This window comes from Sander lucioperca, chromosome 13 (assembly GCF_008315115.2).
Source record: "Sander lucioperca isolate FBNREF2018 chromosome 13, SLUC_FBN_1.2, whole genome shotgun sequence".
NCBI classification, from domain to species: Eukaryota; Metazoa; Chordata; class Actinopteri; order Perciformes; family Percidae; genus Sander; species Sander lucioperca.
Window position 1 is genome coordinate 20,044,742 of NC_050185.1, and position 18,449 is coordinate 20,063,190.

Sequence of the window (18,449 nt, forward strand, 5' to 3'; positions counted from 1 at the left end):
TTGCATCATATTAACATGGTCTCTACAAGTAATTTGATCAGTGACTACCATCTGCAATCAACCATACTGTAGCCCTTGTGCAGTTGGAAAGAAATTCTGAACTGCAGATGTTGAGAAGAGAGAGCAAGACAAGCTTCCCTTAATGTGAATTTATTTTAGCTTTCACATAATATCTTCCATTTTTTAGGGAGTCCAATATGAGATTGTTCCTCTGCACAGCTGCTTATTAAACAACAGACTGTTTCATGAAAGCTGACATCACTGACATAAGAGACAGATAGATAGATGGATGATAAACCAGGGACAGATAGAGCAGGGTGTGTACTGTATATTTCCTAAGATTGCTGGACTGAAAAATACTGAGAAAAGACTGAAAAGTGTCCAAGAAGATCAAGACAGACATGAGGAAAAAACATGCGGCAGCTGTTTCTTCTCTGACCATGTTGTCATGGTCACGTTAGATGAGGATCATTAAACTTTAATCCAATTCAAGCCAGTTGAAGGGGGAGATATGGATATCAGTAAAGGGAGGCATAAAAGGGAAACAAGAGGAGAGAAGTGGACACACAAACAGAAGAAGGGCAGATCAGGGTGGGTCTCCCTCTGTCAGAGAGGCCCTGGGGTATTATTAATGTACATCTGTCCCGGGCCAGTTAACATTAGTTAACATTATTGCATGTCTTTATCCCAAACTCATCACGAGACCAGGCTGGAGCTTCAGAAACAAGGTGAAAAACATGGGGCATACTAAAAGATTTGGTACTTCTATCGTTCAAGTTTTACATAAAAAACACTCACAACCCCCCTTTTAGTTAACTGATAGAAAACAAACTTATTTCATTAATCACTTAAGAATTGCTATTATTTATCAAGTAGTATTGCCAAACATTCACTGGTTCCAGCTTTTTAAATGCGAGCAGTGGTGTTAAGTCTCTAAGTACATTTACCCAAGTACTGTATTTAACTACACAGTCGAGGTACTTGTACTATACTTGAGTATTTCTATTTTCTGCTACTTTATACTTTTACTCCACTTCATCCCAGAGGCAATTATTGTACATTTTACTCTGAGTTACTAGTTACTTCTAAGATTCAGATTAACAATACAAAATATAACCAATAAATAAATGATATAGTTTTATCAAAAATGCTACCCAACAGTATGTAAAGGAATATATAAAATATATATAAATACATTTAAATTACCTCTACATTTACCAGCTGCAACATTAAAGCGATGAACATATTAATGCATCAATAATCATAATCCAATGACACTACTATAAGTATATTTTTGAACCTAATACTTTTGTTTAAGTAACATTTTAAATGCATACTTGTACTTGTATTTCCTGCACCTCCATTTTACATCGCAGTCAACTGAATATTTGGGGATTTTAGCCTGTTAGTAAAACAAAACAAGCCGTAAAAAGACGGAAAATTGTGGTGGAAGTTTTTATCCAACATTCTACGCTTACACTTTATTCAGTAAATCGGTTTATAGACCAAAAATAATAATAATGAAAAAAATAGTTTGTAAAGCCAGTTAAACCAGTACCCACATTCCTATAAACACGTTTATACAGATCCACTAATTTTATTCCCAAAATGATCCATCCCATAATCTGTCTTGCAGGAACCAAAGAGCTAATAAGCACGCACACCAGAAATCAGGGAGCCAAACTTCTGTTTACCAATTATAATTTTGTTTCATCTTAATTTTACTGATGCTGGAAAGTATGGTTGAGGAATACAACGATATAGTGCATACTTTAAGATGATACAAGTCAAGAATGTCTGTCGGGGGTAATGTTATAAATCATTAAGCAGCACTGTTTTATGGTATTTTGGGGGTTACGGGCTTTTTTGCATTCATGTGATGAATTCTCTTCATCTGTCATGTATGCAATTTGCTGGACTCGCCAGTCTTCCTGCCTGGTTATTTGTGTTTGCGGAATTAGTTTTTCCCAACTCCTCCTGGAAAAATATTTGCCAAAGAAATAAAACTAAACCAGATCAGTGAAAACAATGAAATAATGCCATAGTCAATGTCAATAATGCTGTGATGTCAACCCCTGTCGCAGTCCGGCCACTGCCAAAGGCAGTTTCAACAACAAGAAGAGTCCTCAGGGCCAGAGGAGAAACAGACAGCAGCTGCAGAACGCATCAGAGATGATGAACGTTCCTCTAAACAACAAGGCCTCTGTTTTAACTCTGCCTCTTTTACTTTTTATATATTCACTGTGGAAATCATGTCTACAAAGAATGTTGCTGCAGTTCTCTCCCGTTTGGCCCTCATCATGGGTTTCATGACAATTCTGACTAAAAATACATTTGACAAATCAACTTAAACACGCTAGATTGTCTGACTTCCTTTGTGAAAGTAAGGTGTGAGGGAAAAACACAAATTACATAGCCAGTATAAATGTCATGCTTTCTAACAATTACGGTTTTCTTTTAACCCAAACTGTCGGTAAAAAAGATAAGAGGCTTTAAATTGGTTTCATTTACTTCCATCCTCAGCCAGCAGGCGGCAACCTACTCCCAATATGAATGCTAACTGATGGTCTTCTTTTTTTCAGAAGAGTAAACAAAATAGAATGTTTTGATACAGGAACGTGCCCTACCACCGGATTGACTCAAGTTTTACTCCACACTCCACTGCTCTATCATGCCAACAATTACTAGGAAATCCCACTGAAACAGGAAGCCAACCAATACATCATCACTTGCTGCCTGTTTCTGCATACAGCACATGGCATTCAACTTTTTGTAAACACTCACTTTATTGGTGCATTTTTGTTTACCACAGAACCAAAGTTCCCACACAGTATAATACATATACTGTACTGTATTATAAAATGTATCCTTAACAGAAGCAGCATGTGAATATGCTATATATATATATATATATATATATATATATATATATAGCATGTGAATATGATATATATATATATATATATATATATATATATATATATATATATATATGTGTGAGTGTTTATTTTGGCAATTCTTCACTATTGGACCTAATTCATGACACTTACCTAACACCTGTCCAAAATCATTACAGCAGTAGATCTTTATGCTGAAAGTGTTTATTCAGAAAAACGTTTCTATTGTTGTTGCAGGACTGATGTATTTGTTCTTACACAAACATGGGCCTCACATTACCAACTATGTCTCCTATAGTGCAAGGGTGCCAGCCTCATGTTAGTCTTAAAAGCAGTGTTGTGCTTCAGTATTTTCGCTTGCAGTGACTGTTGAAGGAATCTAATTACTTGTGCAGAGTGTTTCTTGAATTCCACAGTGAATAAGGTTAGGACCTGGACCTGAGTTTTTTTTTTTAAAATAAACTCTTTTAAACAAGTTCCTACTGTTCTTTATCCATTCACTGTGATTCTCCTAAAACTTCTCTTGTGATAGCTCTGGAGCTTTAGGACAAGGTCAAACTGTGGCAGGCGAAGATGCTGTCAGGTCTTTTAGGGCTAAACTGGGATTAGTACATCGCTCATTATGACCTCACCACACAGATTATGCGTTCACTTCTTAATCCGGCCACCATGTACAATCAAACAATGACCTGCTATGTAAGGGGATGGATTAGCAGAGTATACACTGATAACATGTTAAATACTGCATGTATCGGGGGAACCCCCGTGGCTACTCATTTAGGTCCTATGGCTAATGACTGTACTGTGACCTGCTGTAAGGAGATTTGAACATTGAAACATGGCATATTTAAAACATTGGGGAAGGGATTAGCCAAAAATGTACAGTATGGTGCTTCATTTCAGACGGTTGTAGAATTTATTGTTTAAAGGTCTACAGTGCAATAAATTGAAATTTAAGTCAAATAATATTTATACAGTAAATCTTGAGTTAACATCCTCCTGTTTACCTACTCGCTTACTTTTTTATGTTCAATGTTCCCATACCCTCCTGTACATTCAGTCTAGGTGCAAAGAGATTCATACACACTGAAACTCTAAAACACGGGCCATGCCATGAGGGAGCCCTGCTGGCCTATGAGACCCCCGTAATGATTTATGGCAGGATTATGTATTCCTTTTAATCTCCCATCCAGGTCAGTGCGATGGTTCAGCCCTTGATTAATGGATAATCATGGGAGAAGAGGACACCCTGACACATGTAGTAAATATTATGTATATGTATTTATACTATAGCTTTTTTATTACAAGCCTGTCTTAAAAGCACTTTCTCATATTCTGTCGGTGCAAGTCAATGTGTGGCTGTACATAGCTAACAACTGACAGAGAGATGGCAAACAGTGCCTCTCTAAGAGCTGTAAAAGCACTAAAGGATTTTATTGATTTAATGATTTAGGTTTCACTGACAGCTTATCAATAATGATGCATAGTACATGTGTAGCCAAAGCCATTTCTGTAACCAGTCCTGGTGCTGTGCACTGTCACCCCCTTACCTTGGCTGCACTGATCTGTTCTTTCCTGAACCGCTCCAGAGGCATAATCAGCACATCGCTGGCATTCTCAATCTGAGGACACACACACACACACACACACACACACACACACACACACACACACACACACACACACACACACACACACACACACTACTGTATCTCTCAGATTACAATTGATTTGCATAATTTTCTGTTAAATTATAATGACTACTCATTATCTCCTATGAAATGGCAAACTGAAACAATCATAGACATATTATATGATGCGAGAGATGACATAATTCTGTTAGGAATGACAAAGGAATAAAAAAATATGCTTGTCGATTGAACTAATTGTCTTAAAGGGGTGAGTCCTATCACCATCAAAATATTTGCTGAGTTAAGACAAGCTTTATCTGCAAAACACACCCTCCTCACTCTCTCATCAACCACCCATAATATTCCATACAATTAGTTACATCACTCACCATACGTGTCCTCTCATCCTCAAGGTTCTGTAGGACAGCTGCAAACTCCTGTAGCGACTTAGCTAATGACAAACATGTTGGTAGGCAGAGAGAGAGACATAACAGAAAAGAGAAAATTGGAAAGAGAGACGGAGGGGGAGAAAGTTGGTAATTCAAAAAGTGTTCATGAGAGACACACAAGTACAGGCAAACAGAAAGTGGGAGAGTGTTTGAAGTGTGTTGGCAAGAGGTGACGGGATGAAGCTTTGATTCTGTTCTTGGACCTCTTACAAATGTTTCTAAACTCATGACACAGCAGAGTAATTAACTCGAAATGAAACCGCAATTGAGATTGTTTGTTTCTATGGTGCTTTCACAGTGAGCACAGCTCAGTGCTTGTTTCCCCACTCACTGGCAAGGGAGGACTGTCTACATTGTTTTGGGTCAGAGTTTCCACTTCATGTGCCGCCGTCCCTGTCAAACACTTCACATGCACAAACTTAGTTCCTCACACGCAGTGAGTGCACATACATACTGAGCATGTGCAGCATGTGCACTGGCATGTTCTAATCACACATGCATGCACATAGACAGTGGAGTCCAAGTGTATTCCTTACACTCAGTTACTCTGCTTTTCCACTTCAGACTTTAAGTAACAGGATTTGTTTCTTGGAAGTTAGATCCAACTAAAAGGGAGCAGAAGTTCTATGAAGGACTATGCGAGGAATGCATTGAAAAACAGTGCCAATAAAACTCATAAAATGCAGTGAGAACTTTCAGTGGGCTCAATCACACATTCTTCATCAATCACATGGAACAGTAAAAATGTGATACTGAGAGAACAATGAAATATAGACCCAGTAAAACTATTAACTATTTATAGGCTATTTTTCCCATTAATGTGTAAGGAAAGTTTTTTTTTTATTTATATTAAGTAATTTCATTAAATATAGATCAATTGGGAGTGAAATCTGTATCTCTATCAGAGAGATGAAATGGGTTTTGACATGAGTATGACTCTGAATATCCTAAAAACAACAGTGCCGTGGTGAAGCCCAGTTGAACGCAAGCGGTTCAGGAAAGATAGCTCGGGTTAGTTAAACAACAGTAGTGGGTGGGTCAGGCCAGTGAGAAGCTGCAGCCTGCACAGACAGAGCCAGGCAGCATAAGAGGGTGTGGTGACTGCTGCATGTTTCACAGCAGGCTGCTTGGACAGTGACAGAAAGAGCAATGCAAGGCCTGGATGAGTCCAATCTTAAGCTCATGTACTATAGACCACTATTACACCAATTTTACCTAATATGCTCATGTATGTATGGGTCAGCATGAAGTTTATAACACTGGTTGGAGAGGGGGAAGTAGTTAATCAGACAAGAGCAACATTTAGAAAAAAAAAAAAAGAAAAACATGATTTTGTATACCAGGCTTAAAGGGTAACTACCATTTTTTTCAACCTGGACCTATGTTTTTGTGTCCAAGTGACTGATGGGAACAACAATCTTTTACATTGGTCCAGTATTAAGCGGGATTGCTGCAGTCGGCAGTGACGAAACAAGCTACAATGTAAGTTAATAGGGCAATTGTGCAGCTTGTATTTACCTTCACAAAAGTGCTCGTTTTGCCACTGACACAGGCGCGGAGCTGTGGGCGCCCACATTGACAGCTGGCCCGCCCAATCAGAAATTCAAAGTTAAGTGTGTTGGTGTGCAAAGCGCTGCAACAATCACAGCAACCATGGATTGCTGTTGTGGCCAACAACTGGAAACTTTATACATTGTTTGTCTGCTATTTCATTACTAAATTCACTTCTGAGACTTTTTATGCGAGAAATCAACTATGTAGAGCTCAAATATGGTCCGTTTTACGAAAATTGTTGGATAATTGCAAATTTGGTCCAACTGTGTCGGAGTTCAGAAGCTCCACAGTCTGACGTGACAGCCGGCCAGTGCCTGCCGGGGTCGCTGGCTTGCCGCCCGGCCTGTCCACCTTCACAGACCCGCTGTGAGCTGGCTGGAGCTCTCTCAGGGGGACTCGCGGACAAGAGGCGTTTATTTCCTCAATCATTTGTTTAAATAACACAACACACATATCCACTATAAGATTAACTGGAACCTGCGGTTTTTCAAAGTTATAACGCCCCACAAGAGATTGCGGGCGTAACGTAACAAGCTCGCTGACCGGGCTGTCTTTTATAGCCTGCCACTGACCTTATCTCAACCCTACCATAGTACAAGATAAATCTGAAATGTACTCAATTTAAACAATTATACAAAATACAACAACCACATCAAATACATTTCTGCTTCTCTACTGTTATCTCAATTTACTTGCATTATGTTACCTAATACAATCAAACATCGTTAGTTTAGCAAGTACAGTCAATTAAAGTACTCAAACACCCCTTCGCTACATGAAACATGGTATCTCCTGGAACCTTTAAAATGGGGCTCGATACGCTGGGGACTCTTTTAGCCTGAACACTCTGGAGAGGAGACACAACAGAGGTGAGTTACTTGAACACAAACTTTACTATTATACAAGCAGCAACTGTTAACCTGCATTCAATTAATCGGGCAAAGACTATACCATACTGCACATGTTTAGGTAACCAAACTAGCAAACTGAGCACGTGTTTCTCTTGACAGGGCTGGCCTCCAATCAACACCAGCTGCAACCTTCACCAAACAGATTGTTAATATTTTCCAATAAACATTCAAAACTTTTGTGCCTCATTTTATTTACCCGTAACATAATGAGCTACAGTGTACTAATGCTGCAATATATTAGTGATGAAGAGGACCTTCATAACAGTCCTCTATAATACCATTTGAATAATATTCAGTAGACTAGATACTGCATACCGCAGTCGTCTGCAGTATGCAGTAGGCGATTTCAAAAACGGCCACAGTGTAAGGAGCTTGTGTTTTACTGTCCCAGCACACTGGGGTCTGGCAGATTGAAAGTTTCTCACAACTACAACAGCTTCTTTTTTTAAAGAAAGCCTCATATTTCCTGGATTCGGGACAACTGCTTTGATTTTGGGACACCCTAGATTCAGGCCCACCTCGACTTAATCCAGGCCCACCCATCTATCACGTTCTGCATTTGCCACTGCACTGACAGGCTCAGATTAATATTCTAAGTGTCTAACAACATTATGGAAATGATCCCTTCAGAGAGAGACCTTTAAAACCTCTTCAAGATCTTTCTGTTTAACCAGAAACAGCTCTGAGGTCGCTAGTGCTAAACCCACCAGACTCCATTTAAAAAGGCAATACTTTTAGCATGTATAGAGCCAACATATTTTCACATGTAAATTGGTAAACTATGTGTTAATTTTGTTAACTTGTTAATTTAGTTGTGATGGTTGGAAAAGTGGAAAGACAACCCAAAATGGCTTTTCATAGTTTTATTTATAACTTTAAATGAAGTGTATTTTACGATGCTAAAATTACTGTTTATTTAAATGGAGTCTGGTGGGTTTAGCAAACACAATTTTGCGGATGTTTTTATGTTTAAAAAAAAGATCTTACTCTTTAACAGAAAGGTCTACCTCCTTAGAAATCCTTTCCATAATGTTGTCAGACACTTAGAATATTAATCTGAGCCTGTCAGTGGCAAAACGAGCACTTTTGTGAAGGTATATACAAACTGGGCAATTGCCCTATTAACTAACATTGTAGCTTGTTTCCCCACTGTCGACTGCAGCAATCTTGCTTAATACTGGACCATTATCAAAGATTGTTGTTCCCATCAGTCACTTAGACACTAAAACATAGGAAAATAGGGTACAGGTTGAAAAAGAAAGTTACCCTTTAAGCAAGAGCTAGGAAACATGTCACTTCAAGTAAGATTCTTTACCATGTTTTTATTATAGAGGATAAGGTAATATTGACATTGTAATCATGACTGTATGCCTTATGTAAATTAAGCATTTATTGTGAAGAATGAGTAGAATTCTAGTCTGTAAACTGGACTGTAGATTTCATGTTCATGTTATCTGTACAACAGATGTGCCGGATGCCACTGAAAAAAATCAACATTGATTGTCAGCACATCACATAATGACAACAGACAAATTAAGGTGAAGAGTGAGGATTAAGTAGTGGTATTATAACTTTTGCACCATTTGACTGGCTTCATCTTCTGTATTTTTCCCAAATCCAGAGAAAGGTTTTCCAGGTAATGATATACTTTATATTATATTGTGCTTTAAATATTCCATCATGGAATGAAATGAAACCATTTAGATAAAAGAAAAATGAATGGTGGCCACTAAAGATAATAAAACATCACCAAAAGGTCCAACATTCAAATAATGAATAATAAGTCCCACTTTGTTTAGTTTATTTTAACTGTTCATTAGTGGCGGAAAAAGGCTTTAAATGTGAAATTTTTTTTTCTTCTTTAGGCACGAAAGTATGGGAATGGCCCTGCAGTTAAACAGACATAGTTTTCCTTATGTTTTTTTCACAATTTGCCAATCAATTTCGCTTGACAGTATTCATAAAAGAATAAGCTTTGATACTAAAAAGAAATAAACAGATTCAGGGCAGAGGAACTTTGAGACTGATTGTTAAAGCTTCTCATAGAATAGCATTGAAAACCAAGCTGGCCTTTATATCAGCGCTGATGTGACTGTTCTATTACAGCCACTGATTAATGACCGAGCACTGTCTACCATCTATTTACAGTTTTTTTTTCTGCTGGTCGAGGGAATATATTGGATTTCATAACAGGAAGCTCACCTATGCATATCTCGTCATCTGTCTCTGCGTCTCCAATACACTGGAATTTAAACTCGTTGAGAGAGTCAGCAAATTTCCTCTTGGCTGTTGACAGACCTGAGAGAATGAAGAAAAGAGAAAGGGGAGAAAAAAAAAGGGTTTACTGATGTTTATTTTATCAGTGATAGATATCACATGCTTTATTAGTAAAAGGCATATTTCATATGAAGCTTTGTATTCTTTCATAACCCAACGTGACAACAGCAGTCAGATCACCAGAAGCACCACACGAGGTGACCTTCTAATTCCATTCAGGAAAAGCCAATTATCATTTTCTGTTACGGCAATACAAAACTGGAATTCATTGCCCATTACTATCAAAGATATAAATACACATTTCACAGTTACAACACACCTTAAAACACGGCTGTCCGATAACTATTACTGCACACATTAATCTGTCAGATGTGATGTGTGTTTGATGTGACATAGTCATTGTTGCTGCCGCTCCATCTCTGCTGCCTGCCTCCACGTTATGTCTTGTATGTGCTTTCAATGTGACCTCTGTGACTTTTCTCCTTTCTCTTGTCTCCTTTGTATTGTCTTTACTGCATGGACTGCTTTAATGCCTTTGTCATCATCTGTGCTTGCTTGTTTGTGCTTGCTTGTTTGTATGCCACTTCTATGTTTTAATCCGTGTTGCTTAGGCTTGCTATCATTATAGATGTAATGTAACTCATGTTAATATGTTAACCATTGTATTTTAGGATTTTGGGACTACAGCTGGAAATTAGCCGTAGAGGCTAAAGCTGCTCCTTTTACTGTACAGTTAAGGGAGACTGTCCACGATATTATAATCTAATAACCTAAACAAACATTTCTTAAAACATGTAATAAACCCATGGAAAAGAGTATCACTTTCTTGACCTGATTAGACTTTTTTTTTTTTATTATACTGTTACTGAAAGTGAGAGTGAGTGGAAAGGGTCTATATGCAGACAGGCAGATACTGTAAGTGTATCCCCAGTGGTGTTAGTAATGTGTGTGATGAAGGTTGACAGCTCCTACATTTGAATGGAGGTTTTTGTGTCTGTGCATGGGTATGTATGTGCTGAGAAGTGCAACAAGTTCCATTAAACTTCACCTACATTAGCCAAATGAGGCGATGAAAAGCCTCGGACAGATGGATGCCTTACAAATAATACTTGAGGCGCTAAGAGCTCCTAGGAGACAGACACTCACAGCGAGTTTGGCTTCCCGTCCATTTAAACTCAAGGCCGGGTCACCTTCACATCAATATTCCCTGTTGCCAGACTGGCCGAGGTCAGCCAGATATACAGGATCGGAGTGAAAGAGACACTTCTCATAACTTTTCTTAGAAACTGCATATATTGAGAATCAACAGGTATGCTGTGTTACAGTAATTTTTAAATCATGACCATCTTTATTGACGCTTTGGCTAATTATTCCTTTACTTTCATGGTCAAAGGAAGAAGAAAAAATAAGTAACTATATGACGTGGACATCCCCAGCAGGGATCTCCCACTTTTCCAGAGAGAGGACAGAAACTATGCAAAACATACATACACAAGCAAATGTGTATTGCAGAGGAGTCTTGTAAACTACTGATAGAACTTAAAATGAAAACAAGGATGCAGAGAAAAGAGGGAAAGAAGAGAGAGCACAGATCAAGAGTCTTATGGAAAGACAGGAGTCAGGGAAAGGACAGTGAGTGTAGACAGAGAAGACAGACAGAGTGTAATTGACCATGTTCATGTAAATACCACACCATGCAGAGTGTGTGTGTGTGTGTGTGTGTGTGTGTGCGCGCATTTGGAAAGATCTGCTGCAGCTTGCCAATTGACAAAATGAAACACAGACCAAGGAGCTCCTGCATGTGCTGCCAGAAACACACACACACACACACACACACACACACACACACACACACACACACACACACACACACACACACACACACAGTCTCTCTTGGGATAGACTCAGTAAAACACACAGTCGCAGCAGCTCCGTAGCGTCAAAATAACTAAAGTATGACCAAACTGTAACCACACTCCAAACTTTTTATAGTGCCAGTGTCCAGTAAAGAAATACTTTAGTTTCTTACTTCCAGTAGTTCTCCAATACATTGTACACTGTCACATTTCACACCACAATAGTAGTCTTAGGCTGTGTGACACTTTCAATAAAATGAAACATTCTTTCACTTGTAGTGTGGTTACCCACTGTCGAGCAAATGAAAATGTCTTAAGGTTTCAGACAGCATGGCGTTTCTGTTTTAGAAGCAGAGTACAGCCTACTCTTTGAAGCTGCTGTGTGCATCCACAGCTCTGAAAGTCAGAAATGTCTGCACCTGGCAAAGTCATCTGTGAGATACTAGCAGTGACTCAACAACCCAGGAAAAGCTCTGCAGACATTTTAGGGTATTACTGTGCCATACTTGTTAATAATTCATTGTAAGTTATTGTTTTGTTGCAGGAAAAAAATATTAAGGAGAAGGGAATAATTATTTTGCATGTTTCTAAAGCACAGGTGCAACGTTAAAGTGATAACCCCAAATCCTTTAAGTATTAAACACACACCTTTTAGTCTTGGGTTAGTTATAACTTAGTAGTTTTACTTAGTAGTTATATATAAATTTTGGTTGATATATTGCTTTATTATCAAAATCAGCCACCTTGTATAGTTATATTAGCAAATGAGGTTGCCTTGACAACAGGTATAACACAGTATAACACAATACTAACAGCCTCAAACTTTTCAGATGTGATGCTATTGAAGTGCCTGTTTTCTATCACACATTTTTCACTAACCTGGGTGGCCTCAGTGTGACTGATGTCATGCTATGTGTCCACCGAGCTACACAAAACTGTATCTCTTACTACACCGTCCTTCTCACTCTTGCTTCTCTGCTTTCTATTTATTTTTGCCCCCCTTCTCCTTCTCCCTCTCCTCACCATTGACAATTCCTCTCAGCACCTTGTGAGTGAAACGTGCCTGTCGTTAATTTCTCTACTCTCTGCCACACTCCACCTGCTCTCTTTCATAAACATCAAAACCAGACCAAAGTGTAGAAAAGCAGAAGGGCGTTTAAAAAATACAGTCTCAGACACACGTACAGTGTTAAGATATGCATCAGTCATCCACTTCTACTTCATTTTACTATTTCTTACATTTTGTTCTGCCAACAGCAGTAGGTTTCATTTGAACATTCTGTTTCAGGGCATATGCCCAGGTTTTTTTCTGGTAGAAAAGCACTGGCAGGGCACTGGGGAGCGCTTCGTTTCGATGAAGCGAATGGTTTTGTTTCTATGACGTACGTATGGTGATAAGGGCACAACACTCATCAGCAACATTCAGTGTCTGTCCGATCTGTTCCCAAAAGTGGGCTTTTCTGTCTTGGTTGTGATAGTTTCTGTCATATCATACAGCTTGGGATAGACAGACACGGCCAGATCGAGCGTCTTCTCCACTTTTAAAACACTTCAATGCAGTTATGGAATATAAACAAACAAAATGTTTGTATATTTGTTCAGCGAATATTGCCATTACAAACCCATTTTGACATTACACACACATTTGAAAGAACTTTAACAGTGTCTTCAATATTCAGACATGGTGACTGCTGCTTGACTGTGAGTGGAGATATTGGTCTGTTATGAATTTCTTCCCGTACAACTTTCAAACGTCTGTGCAAAGTCAGTTTAAAGAGAAGCCCGTTCTCCGGTTCAGAGGGACTCACCCCAAAACGTGTTTGATGTTGATGAAATGCAGAGTACATCACTAATACAATATCAGCTTTTTCAACAAAGCTCAAGTATTTTAGGGTAGATTTTTTTCCTTGAACAGCCAGAATTCATGCTCAACACAAAAGAGATTGATGCCCTGTTTGTTTTGATAGTACATGGTTTATTGTCGGAGCTGAAATGAAACTGCCTCTATTAACTGAAAAACTCATTCATTCGGTTTTTTTTGTTTTTTCAGCTCAGAAAACATTTTGAACAGTTGGTTGTGGAGAACAAAAGCTAAAACATTACAATCCACTTCTGATTTGGAACTTTTCCCATTTCTGCAAATATGTTACTTAAATTACTGATTACACGTCTGAAAATCACCTCTTAAAATGTCATACAACAGGACCAGAAGTCACCTCTAGAAATCTTAGATATACTTAGATAAACTAATTAGATAAACTAGACTTTAACTTTGTGAATTCATAGCAACAAACTGTTCTCATTAAGACCAGCACAACATGACCCCCCCTAAAAAAGACAGACCTGGATATTGTCAGTTCATAGTTAAACAGCTGAGTCATAATTGACCACATTTTTTAACTTAATCAAAACAAATATCTTTAATTTAGCATCAAACTCAAATGTATGAGGTTGTTTAAACTGACATAAATTTAAATATACCTCAAGCAGAGCATTTAAACATTAGGAAAACATTTTTAATAGATTTTGCCTGGTGAAGTACCCCCTAACCCCCAATACTAAATGCTGGCAGAGGCACATTAGGTCAGACCATTACATTTTACGTGGGCAAAAGTACAGCATTTACCACAGTTTATGCACCAGTAAAATAAGCATCCAAAAGGTTCATATTAATTCATTTAAGAGTGAAGTCATTAGACGTTACAGTTCATTTCTATTTAGGTAAAGAGTCATAGTATGATCGTTTGATCTGGGAGAAGTGGGAAGTGGGTTGCCTTCAGTATTGTGCATTAGTGCATTCTATGGTGACTTTAGAGTGTCAGTTTCACAAAATAGCTCAACGAAACCCTGAAATATTCTGGTGTACAAAAGAATTAAATGGTTGTTTAATTGTGATGTGTTAAAGTTAGCTAACTTTGTCTCAAAAGCTTGAAACTAAATAGTCCGTCCTGCATTCTCAAGGTGGACCATTTAGTCTTCACTTTGATTTTCTAATTTTCTCATTTGTAACCTATGAGAATAAGGGTAATTTATACATTTTTCTGTGGACATTAAAGGCTGAAAATCTGCATGTGTAAATTATGCAAGTTGCTTTTATTCTCATCATTTTAAAATGTATGCACTTCATTCTGGATGTGGTTTATATTAATGTGTGGTGTCTTGTTACATTATATCATAAGGTAGCACATTCTACACTATGGGCAATACTATATAAAAGACCTGTCCTTCCTTGTGTTCAGAGCATTGCAATAATTCTGCAAAAGTTACCATAAGAGAAAATAGAAACTATTATGATTGCATTATTGTTCACATTATTGTTTGTCAGTTACTTGACAGAGTTGCTAATGAAATAATATGTTTTCAAATTTGACAAGGTCCAAGTAGTATTTACATGCCCTAAGTACTTTTACTGTCCACTCTATTTGTGCTGACACACTGAGTAATTTGACAACTAAACAAATAAAGTATGACTTTTTTCTACTTTGGAAACAATTAGTTTTAGGTTGCATCACTCAAAATTGCGATAAAAAAAAACTACTTGCAAGCATGCATTTATGTTAAGCTTACTTGCCCTTGGAAGATGTCTCACTGTACATTTTGGCAAACGATGTGATGAGGTAACGCAATAAATGTTTTCTGGCTCGTATGCAGATACATCATGCATGTCATATTCGCTCCCCATAGCTATGTTCCCAATTAAGCAGCATATTTAGACACATGCAAACACACATACTGTAAATTTACACATGCACAAGCACATATTGGCTCACAGGGTTGAGGGGTCTCGGCTCACTCAGACTATTTTTCTAAATCAAAAACACATTGTTGGCCAAAATGATTCTGTAAGATCTGTCAACACAAATGAATTACTACAAAATAAAGAAGGAATTGCATGCCACAACAAGTACATCGTCCAGACAAGCTTTTGTGTAAAAAAGTGTCTATTTAGAACAGATGTAGCGAGAACTGACGCCTTACCATTTATGGTACTGTAGTTATTTAATTGCAGTGATTCACGATTTCAAGCTCAAGTTCAAGTTAAAACATATTCATATCTTATAATCTCTGAGGTGTGGACTTGATTACCATTAACTGCAGCTGCCATTTGCATCAGTTTGTCCAAATTACTAAAAAGACAAAAAGAGACCTGTTATTACATTACCAAACCAGTTTTGTAGAGAGACGACAGGAAATGAGGACACACAAGTTAATGGTCGGTGTCTTAACCCTTAGGCTCCAGGGCTACCCTGACATTGGCAATTTTTGGTCTAACTCTGGTCCATTTAGCCTATTCATACATTCATTAATGTGCACAGTCCCTGTAAATGAATCACCAGACACAACTGAATTATACATTTTGTTGCCCAGCAGCATTCCATCATTGGTATTGCTGCGTAGGTCTGTTGTTGAAGTGATAAATCAACCATTGGATGGAAAATATTCGAAATGTCTTGAAAATGCAATATCAGATTTGCAGTTGAAGGGGAAAAAAAGCCACATTGTTGGGGGTTCCCAGATGCAAAACGCATGGATGATGCCATGCTGTCACTTCTATTTAGTGTTTGAGTCTGTGTTTGTGTGTCAATGTACGTATGTCCTTGTCCAGGCAGGAAGGAGAGCTGAGGACAGTGACAGCTAAAAATAAGTGGCCCCTGTTGACACTCGCCTCTCTGTCCTCTTCTTTCACACTTGTACGACAGAATTCCCCCCATTCTTCTCCCTTTCACTCCCTCCTGAGCTCATGACAAAGCCCAGTGGAGACATGTACAAATACACAGACAAACTGAATGAGAACGTGGCAACATCGCTAAAAAGATCTTGTGATATTTAAACTTATTTGGAAGAGAAAATGAAGGAAGAGTAAAATGACTACTTATTACTTGTAAACAACCATCACCAGTTAACAGACTGACTTATTCGTTAAACTTTGATGCACTACACTTGCAAAACAGCTTCCCCGTGCAATGAGAGATTATTACTGACATTTCAGGTGCATGCACTTTTTGTACGTCCAAATAAAGTGGTTTAGACAATTGAACTTCACTGTAGTAATGATGCTATGTTCCAGAACTTATAAATTAGGGCAATTTAGGACAAAAGAGCCAAAGGTGGTCAGCATGATACAAAACAGTGGTTTCTAATTCTTAGTTTTTACATCTGGTCACTCCTTTCTGGTTTACTTGTCAAGTGTATCAATACTGGTGAGGGGAATCCTGTCAGCTTAAGGGCCCTGACACACCAACCCGATTATCGGCCGTCGGACAGATAAAAGATTTTCGTCAGATATTGAGAGGCTCATCCCCTCGCCATTTCCGGGTGAGTCCCGACTGCCCTGTCTCCGACCTGACATGCTTAGTCGGAGACAGGGCAGTCGGGACTCACCCGGAAATGGCGAGCGGATGAGCCTCTCAATATCTGACGAAAATCTTTTAAACTGACCTTTGTCGATCTGAAATTAAGACAAATTCAGCAACTGTATGGCCTATTTCTCGCTTAAAATGTTTTCAGAAACACGTTTCGGTGAACTATTTTAGTACAATATGAGATCGCATTCTGAACAAGCCGCCATGACAGTCTGGCTGTGAATTTCCGGAGAAAAAAGACCCATGTGACGCGTTCGTCCTATCAGCTGCCAGTTTTCATTTTCTGGGAAACAATACAGAGAAGCGCCATCTGCTGCTATGGAGACATATTACGTTTCGTGCACGCACAGAGCGTACGCTCAAGTCGGCATCGCCTCAGTGTGTTTTGAGGCATTTTTTTGGACCTCGGGGACCCGACTGATCAGTCCGACTGCCTTTTCTGCCGACGGTCGGCCATCTGGTTGGTGTGTAAGCAGCTTAACAACGACATTTGAAGGACAGGGGTTTGGATACTGCTGGAATGAGGCATCCTGCTCACAAAAGCACAAGGAAAACCACACACAGCACTGTAAGCTACACAAAAGGGAATCTGTAATTAACCACAACCATGCAGCAGCACTGTACAACGGCTGCTATGTGTATTAACTCACAAACACACCCACATACACAGTCGAAAGAATGGGCCTATATATGTGATATCAACAGGATATCCATCAGTAGCTTGAACTCTGCAGTAGCTTTGTTCCACAAGCATGTGAATAGAAACACTATTCATCAAGTGGGACAAACACACACACACACACACACACACACACACACACATACACGCACATCTGTGGAGACAAAGACAGATTTCAGTGTCCTCATCTAATTCTTTACATGATGCAGCAGCCAAGCAAGTAGAGGAATTTGTGAAAAGACTGTAAAATCATCCTATACAGTGATGATAGTACAGTACAATATTTTGCTGAGTGGATATAGATGTAACATTGGTTCGCACGGTTTCATGGCAGTTGAGTTCCATCCAGCCCGGCTGTGGGTAAAAGAATTTAAAATAAAGTTTTCTAACTGCCAAAAAATACTGAACATATTTTATTGTATGTACAAACACTATGTCCTACTAATAGACTATTTGAACCTGCACTAAATAAAAAGAAAGGAAAAGTCAATACATTCTTAATGTCATGTTTATATTACTTATTGTACGTTGGCCATCGTCTCAATTGTTGTCAGTGCTCTGCTCTCGTACTGTAAAAGATATTTGGATTTACAGTATAGCCCTACCGATACTATATTTTTACAGACAATACCAATATCAATAGTTGAGACGATACATAGGCCGATTTAAGTTTAGTTTAGTTTTTTTTAACCATTGTTTACATTCACACACTCTAATTTCTAATCTTATATGCAGTGAACCGCTGCACTGTGGAGCCTAGCTGTGGCAAAGGAGAGCAGTGCTGCAACACTAGCAGGCTGAGTTGGACACAACACAGTAGAGTACAGTAAAG

General features: G+C 38.6%; 1 protein-coding gene and 1 long non-coding RNA gene across 3 annotated transcripts in view; one reads left to right on the plus strand and one right to left on the minus strand.

Annotated features, from left to right (window-relative positions):
- The window catches only part of LOC116036993 (rho GTPase-activating protein 26), a 101,009-nt gene that overhangs the window by 44,425 nt on the left and 38,135 nt on the right, over window positions 1-18,449 (minus strand). For both annotated transcript variants that reach the window (XM_036008865.1, XM_031280702.2), the window contains 3 exons: window positions 9,645-9,740; window positions 4,918-4,979; window positions 4,448-4,519 (listed from right to left, as the gene is read on the minus strand). In XM_036008865.1, the coding sequence (XP_035864758.1) occupies window positions 4,448-4,519; window positions 4,918-4,979; window positions 9,645-9,740 (230 nt within the window). The remainder of the gene's footprint in view (window positions 1-4,447; window positions 4,520-4,917; window positions 4,980-9,644; window positions 9,741-18,449) is intronic.
- LOC118496593 lies at window positions 924-17,222 on the plus strand. Its single transcript, XR_004899187.1, has 3 exons — window positions 924-996; window positions 5,805-5,808; window positions 17,212-17,222. It is a non-coding gene; the product is annotated as an uncharacterized LOC118496593 (long non-coding RNA).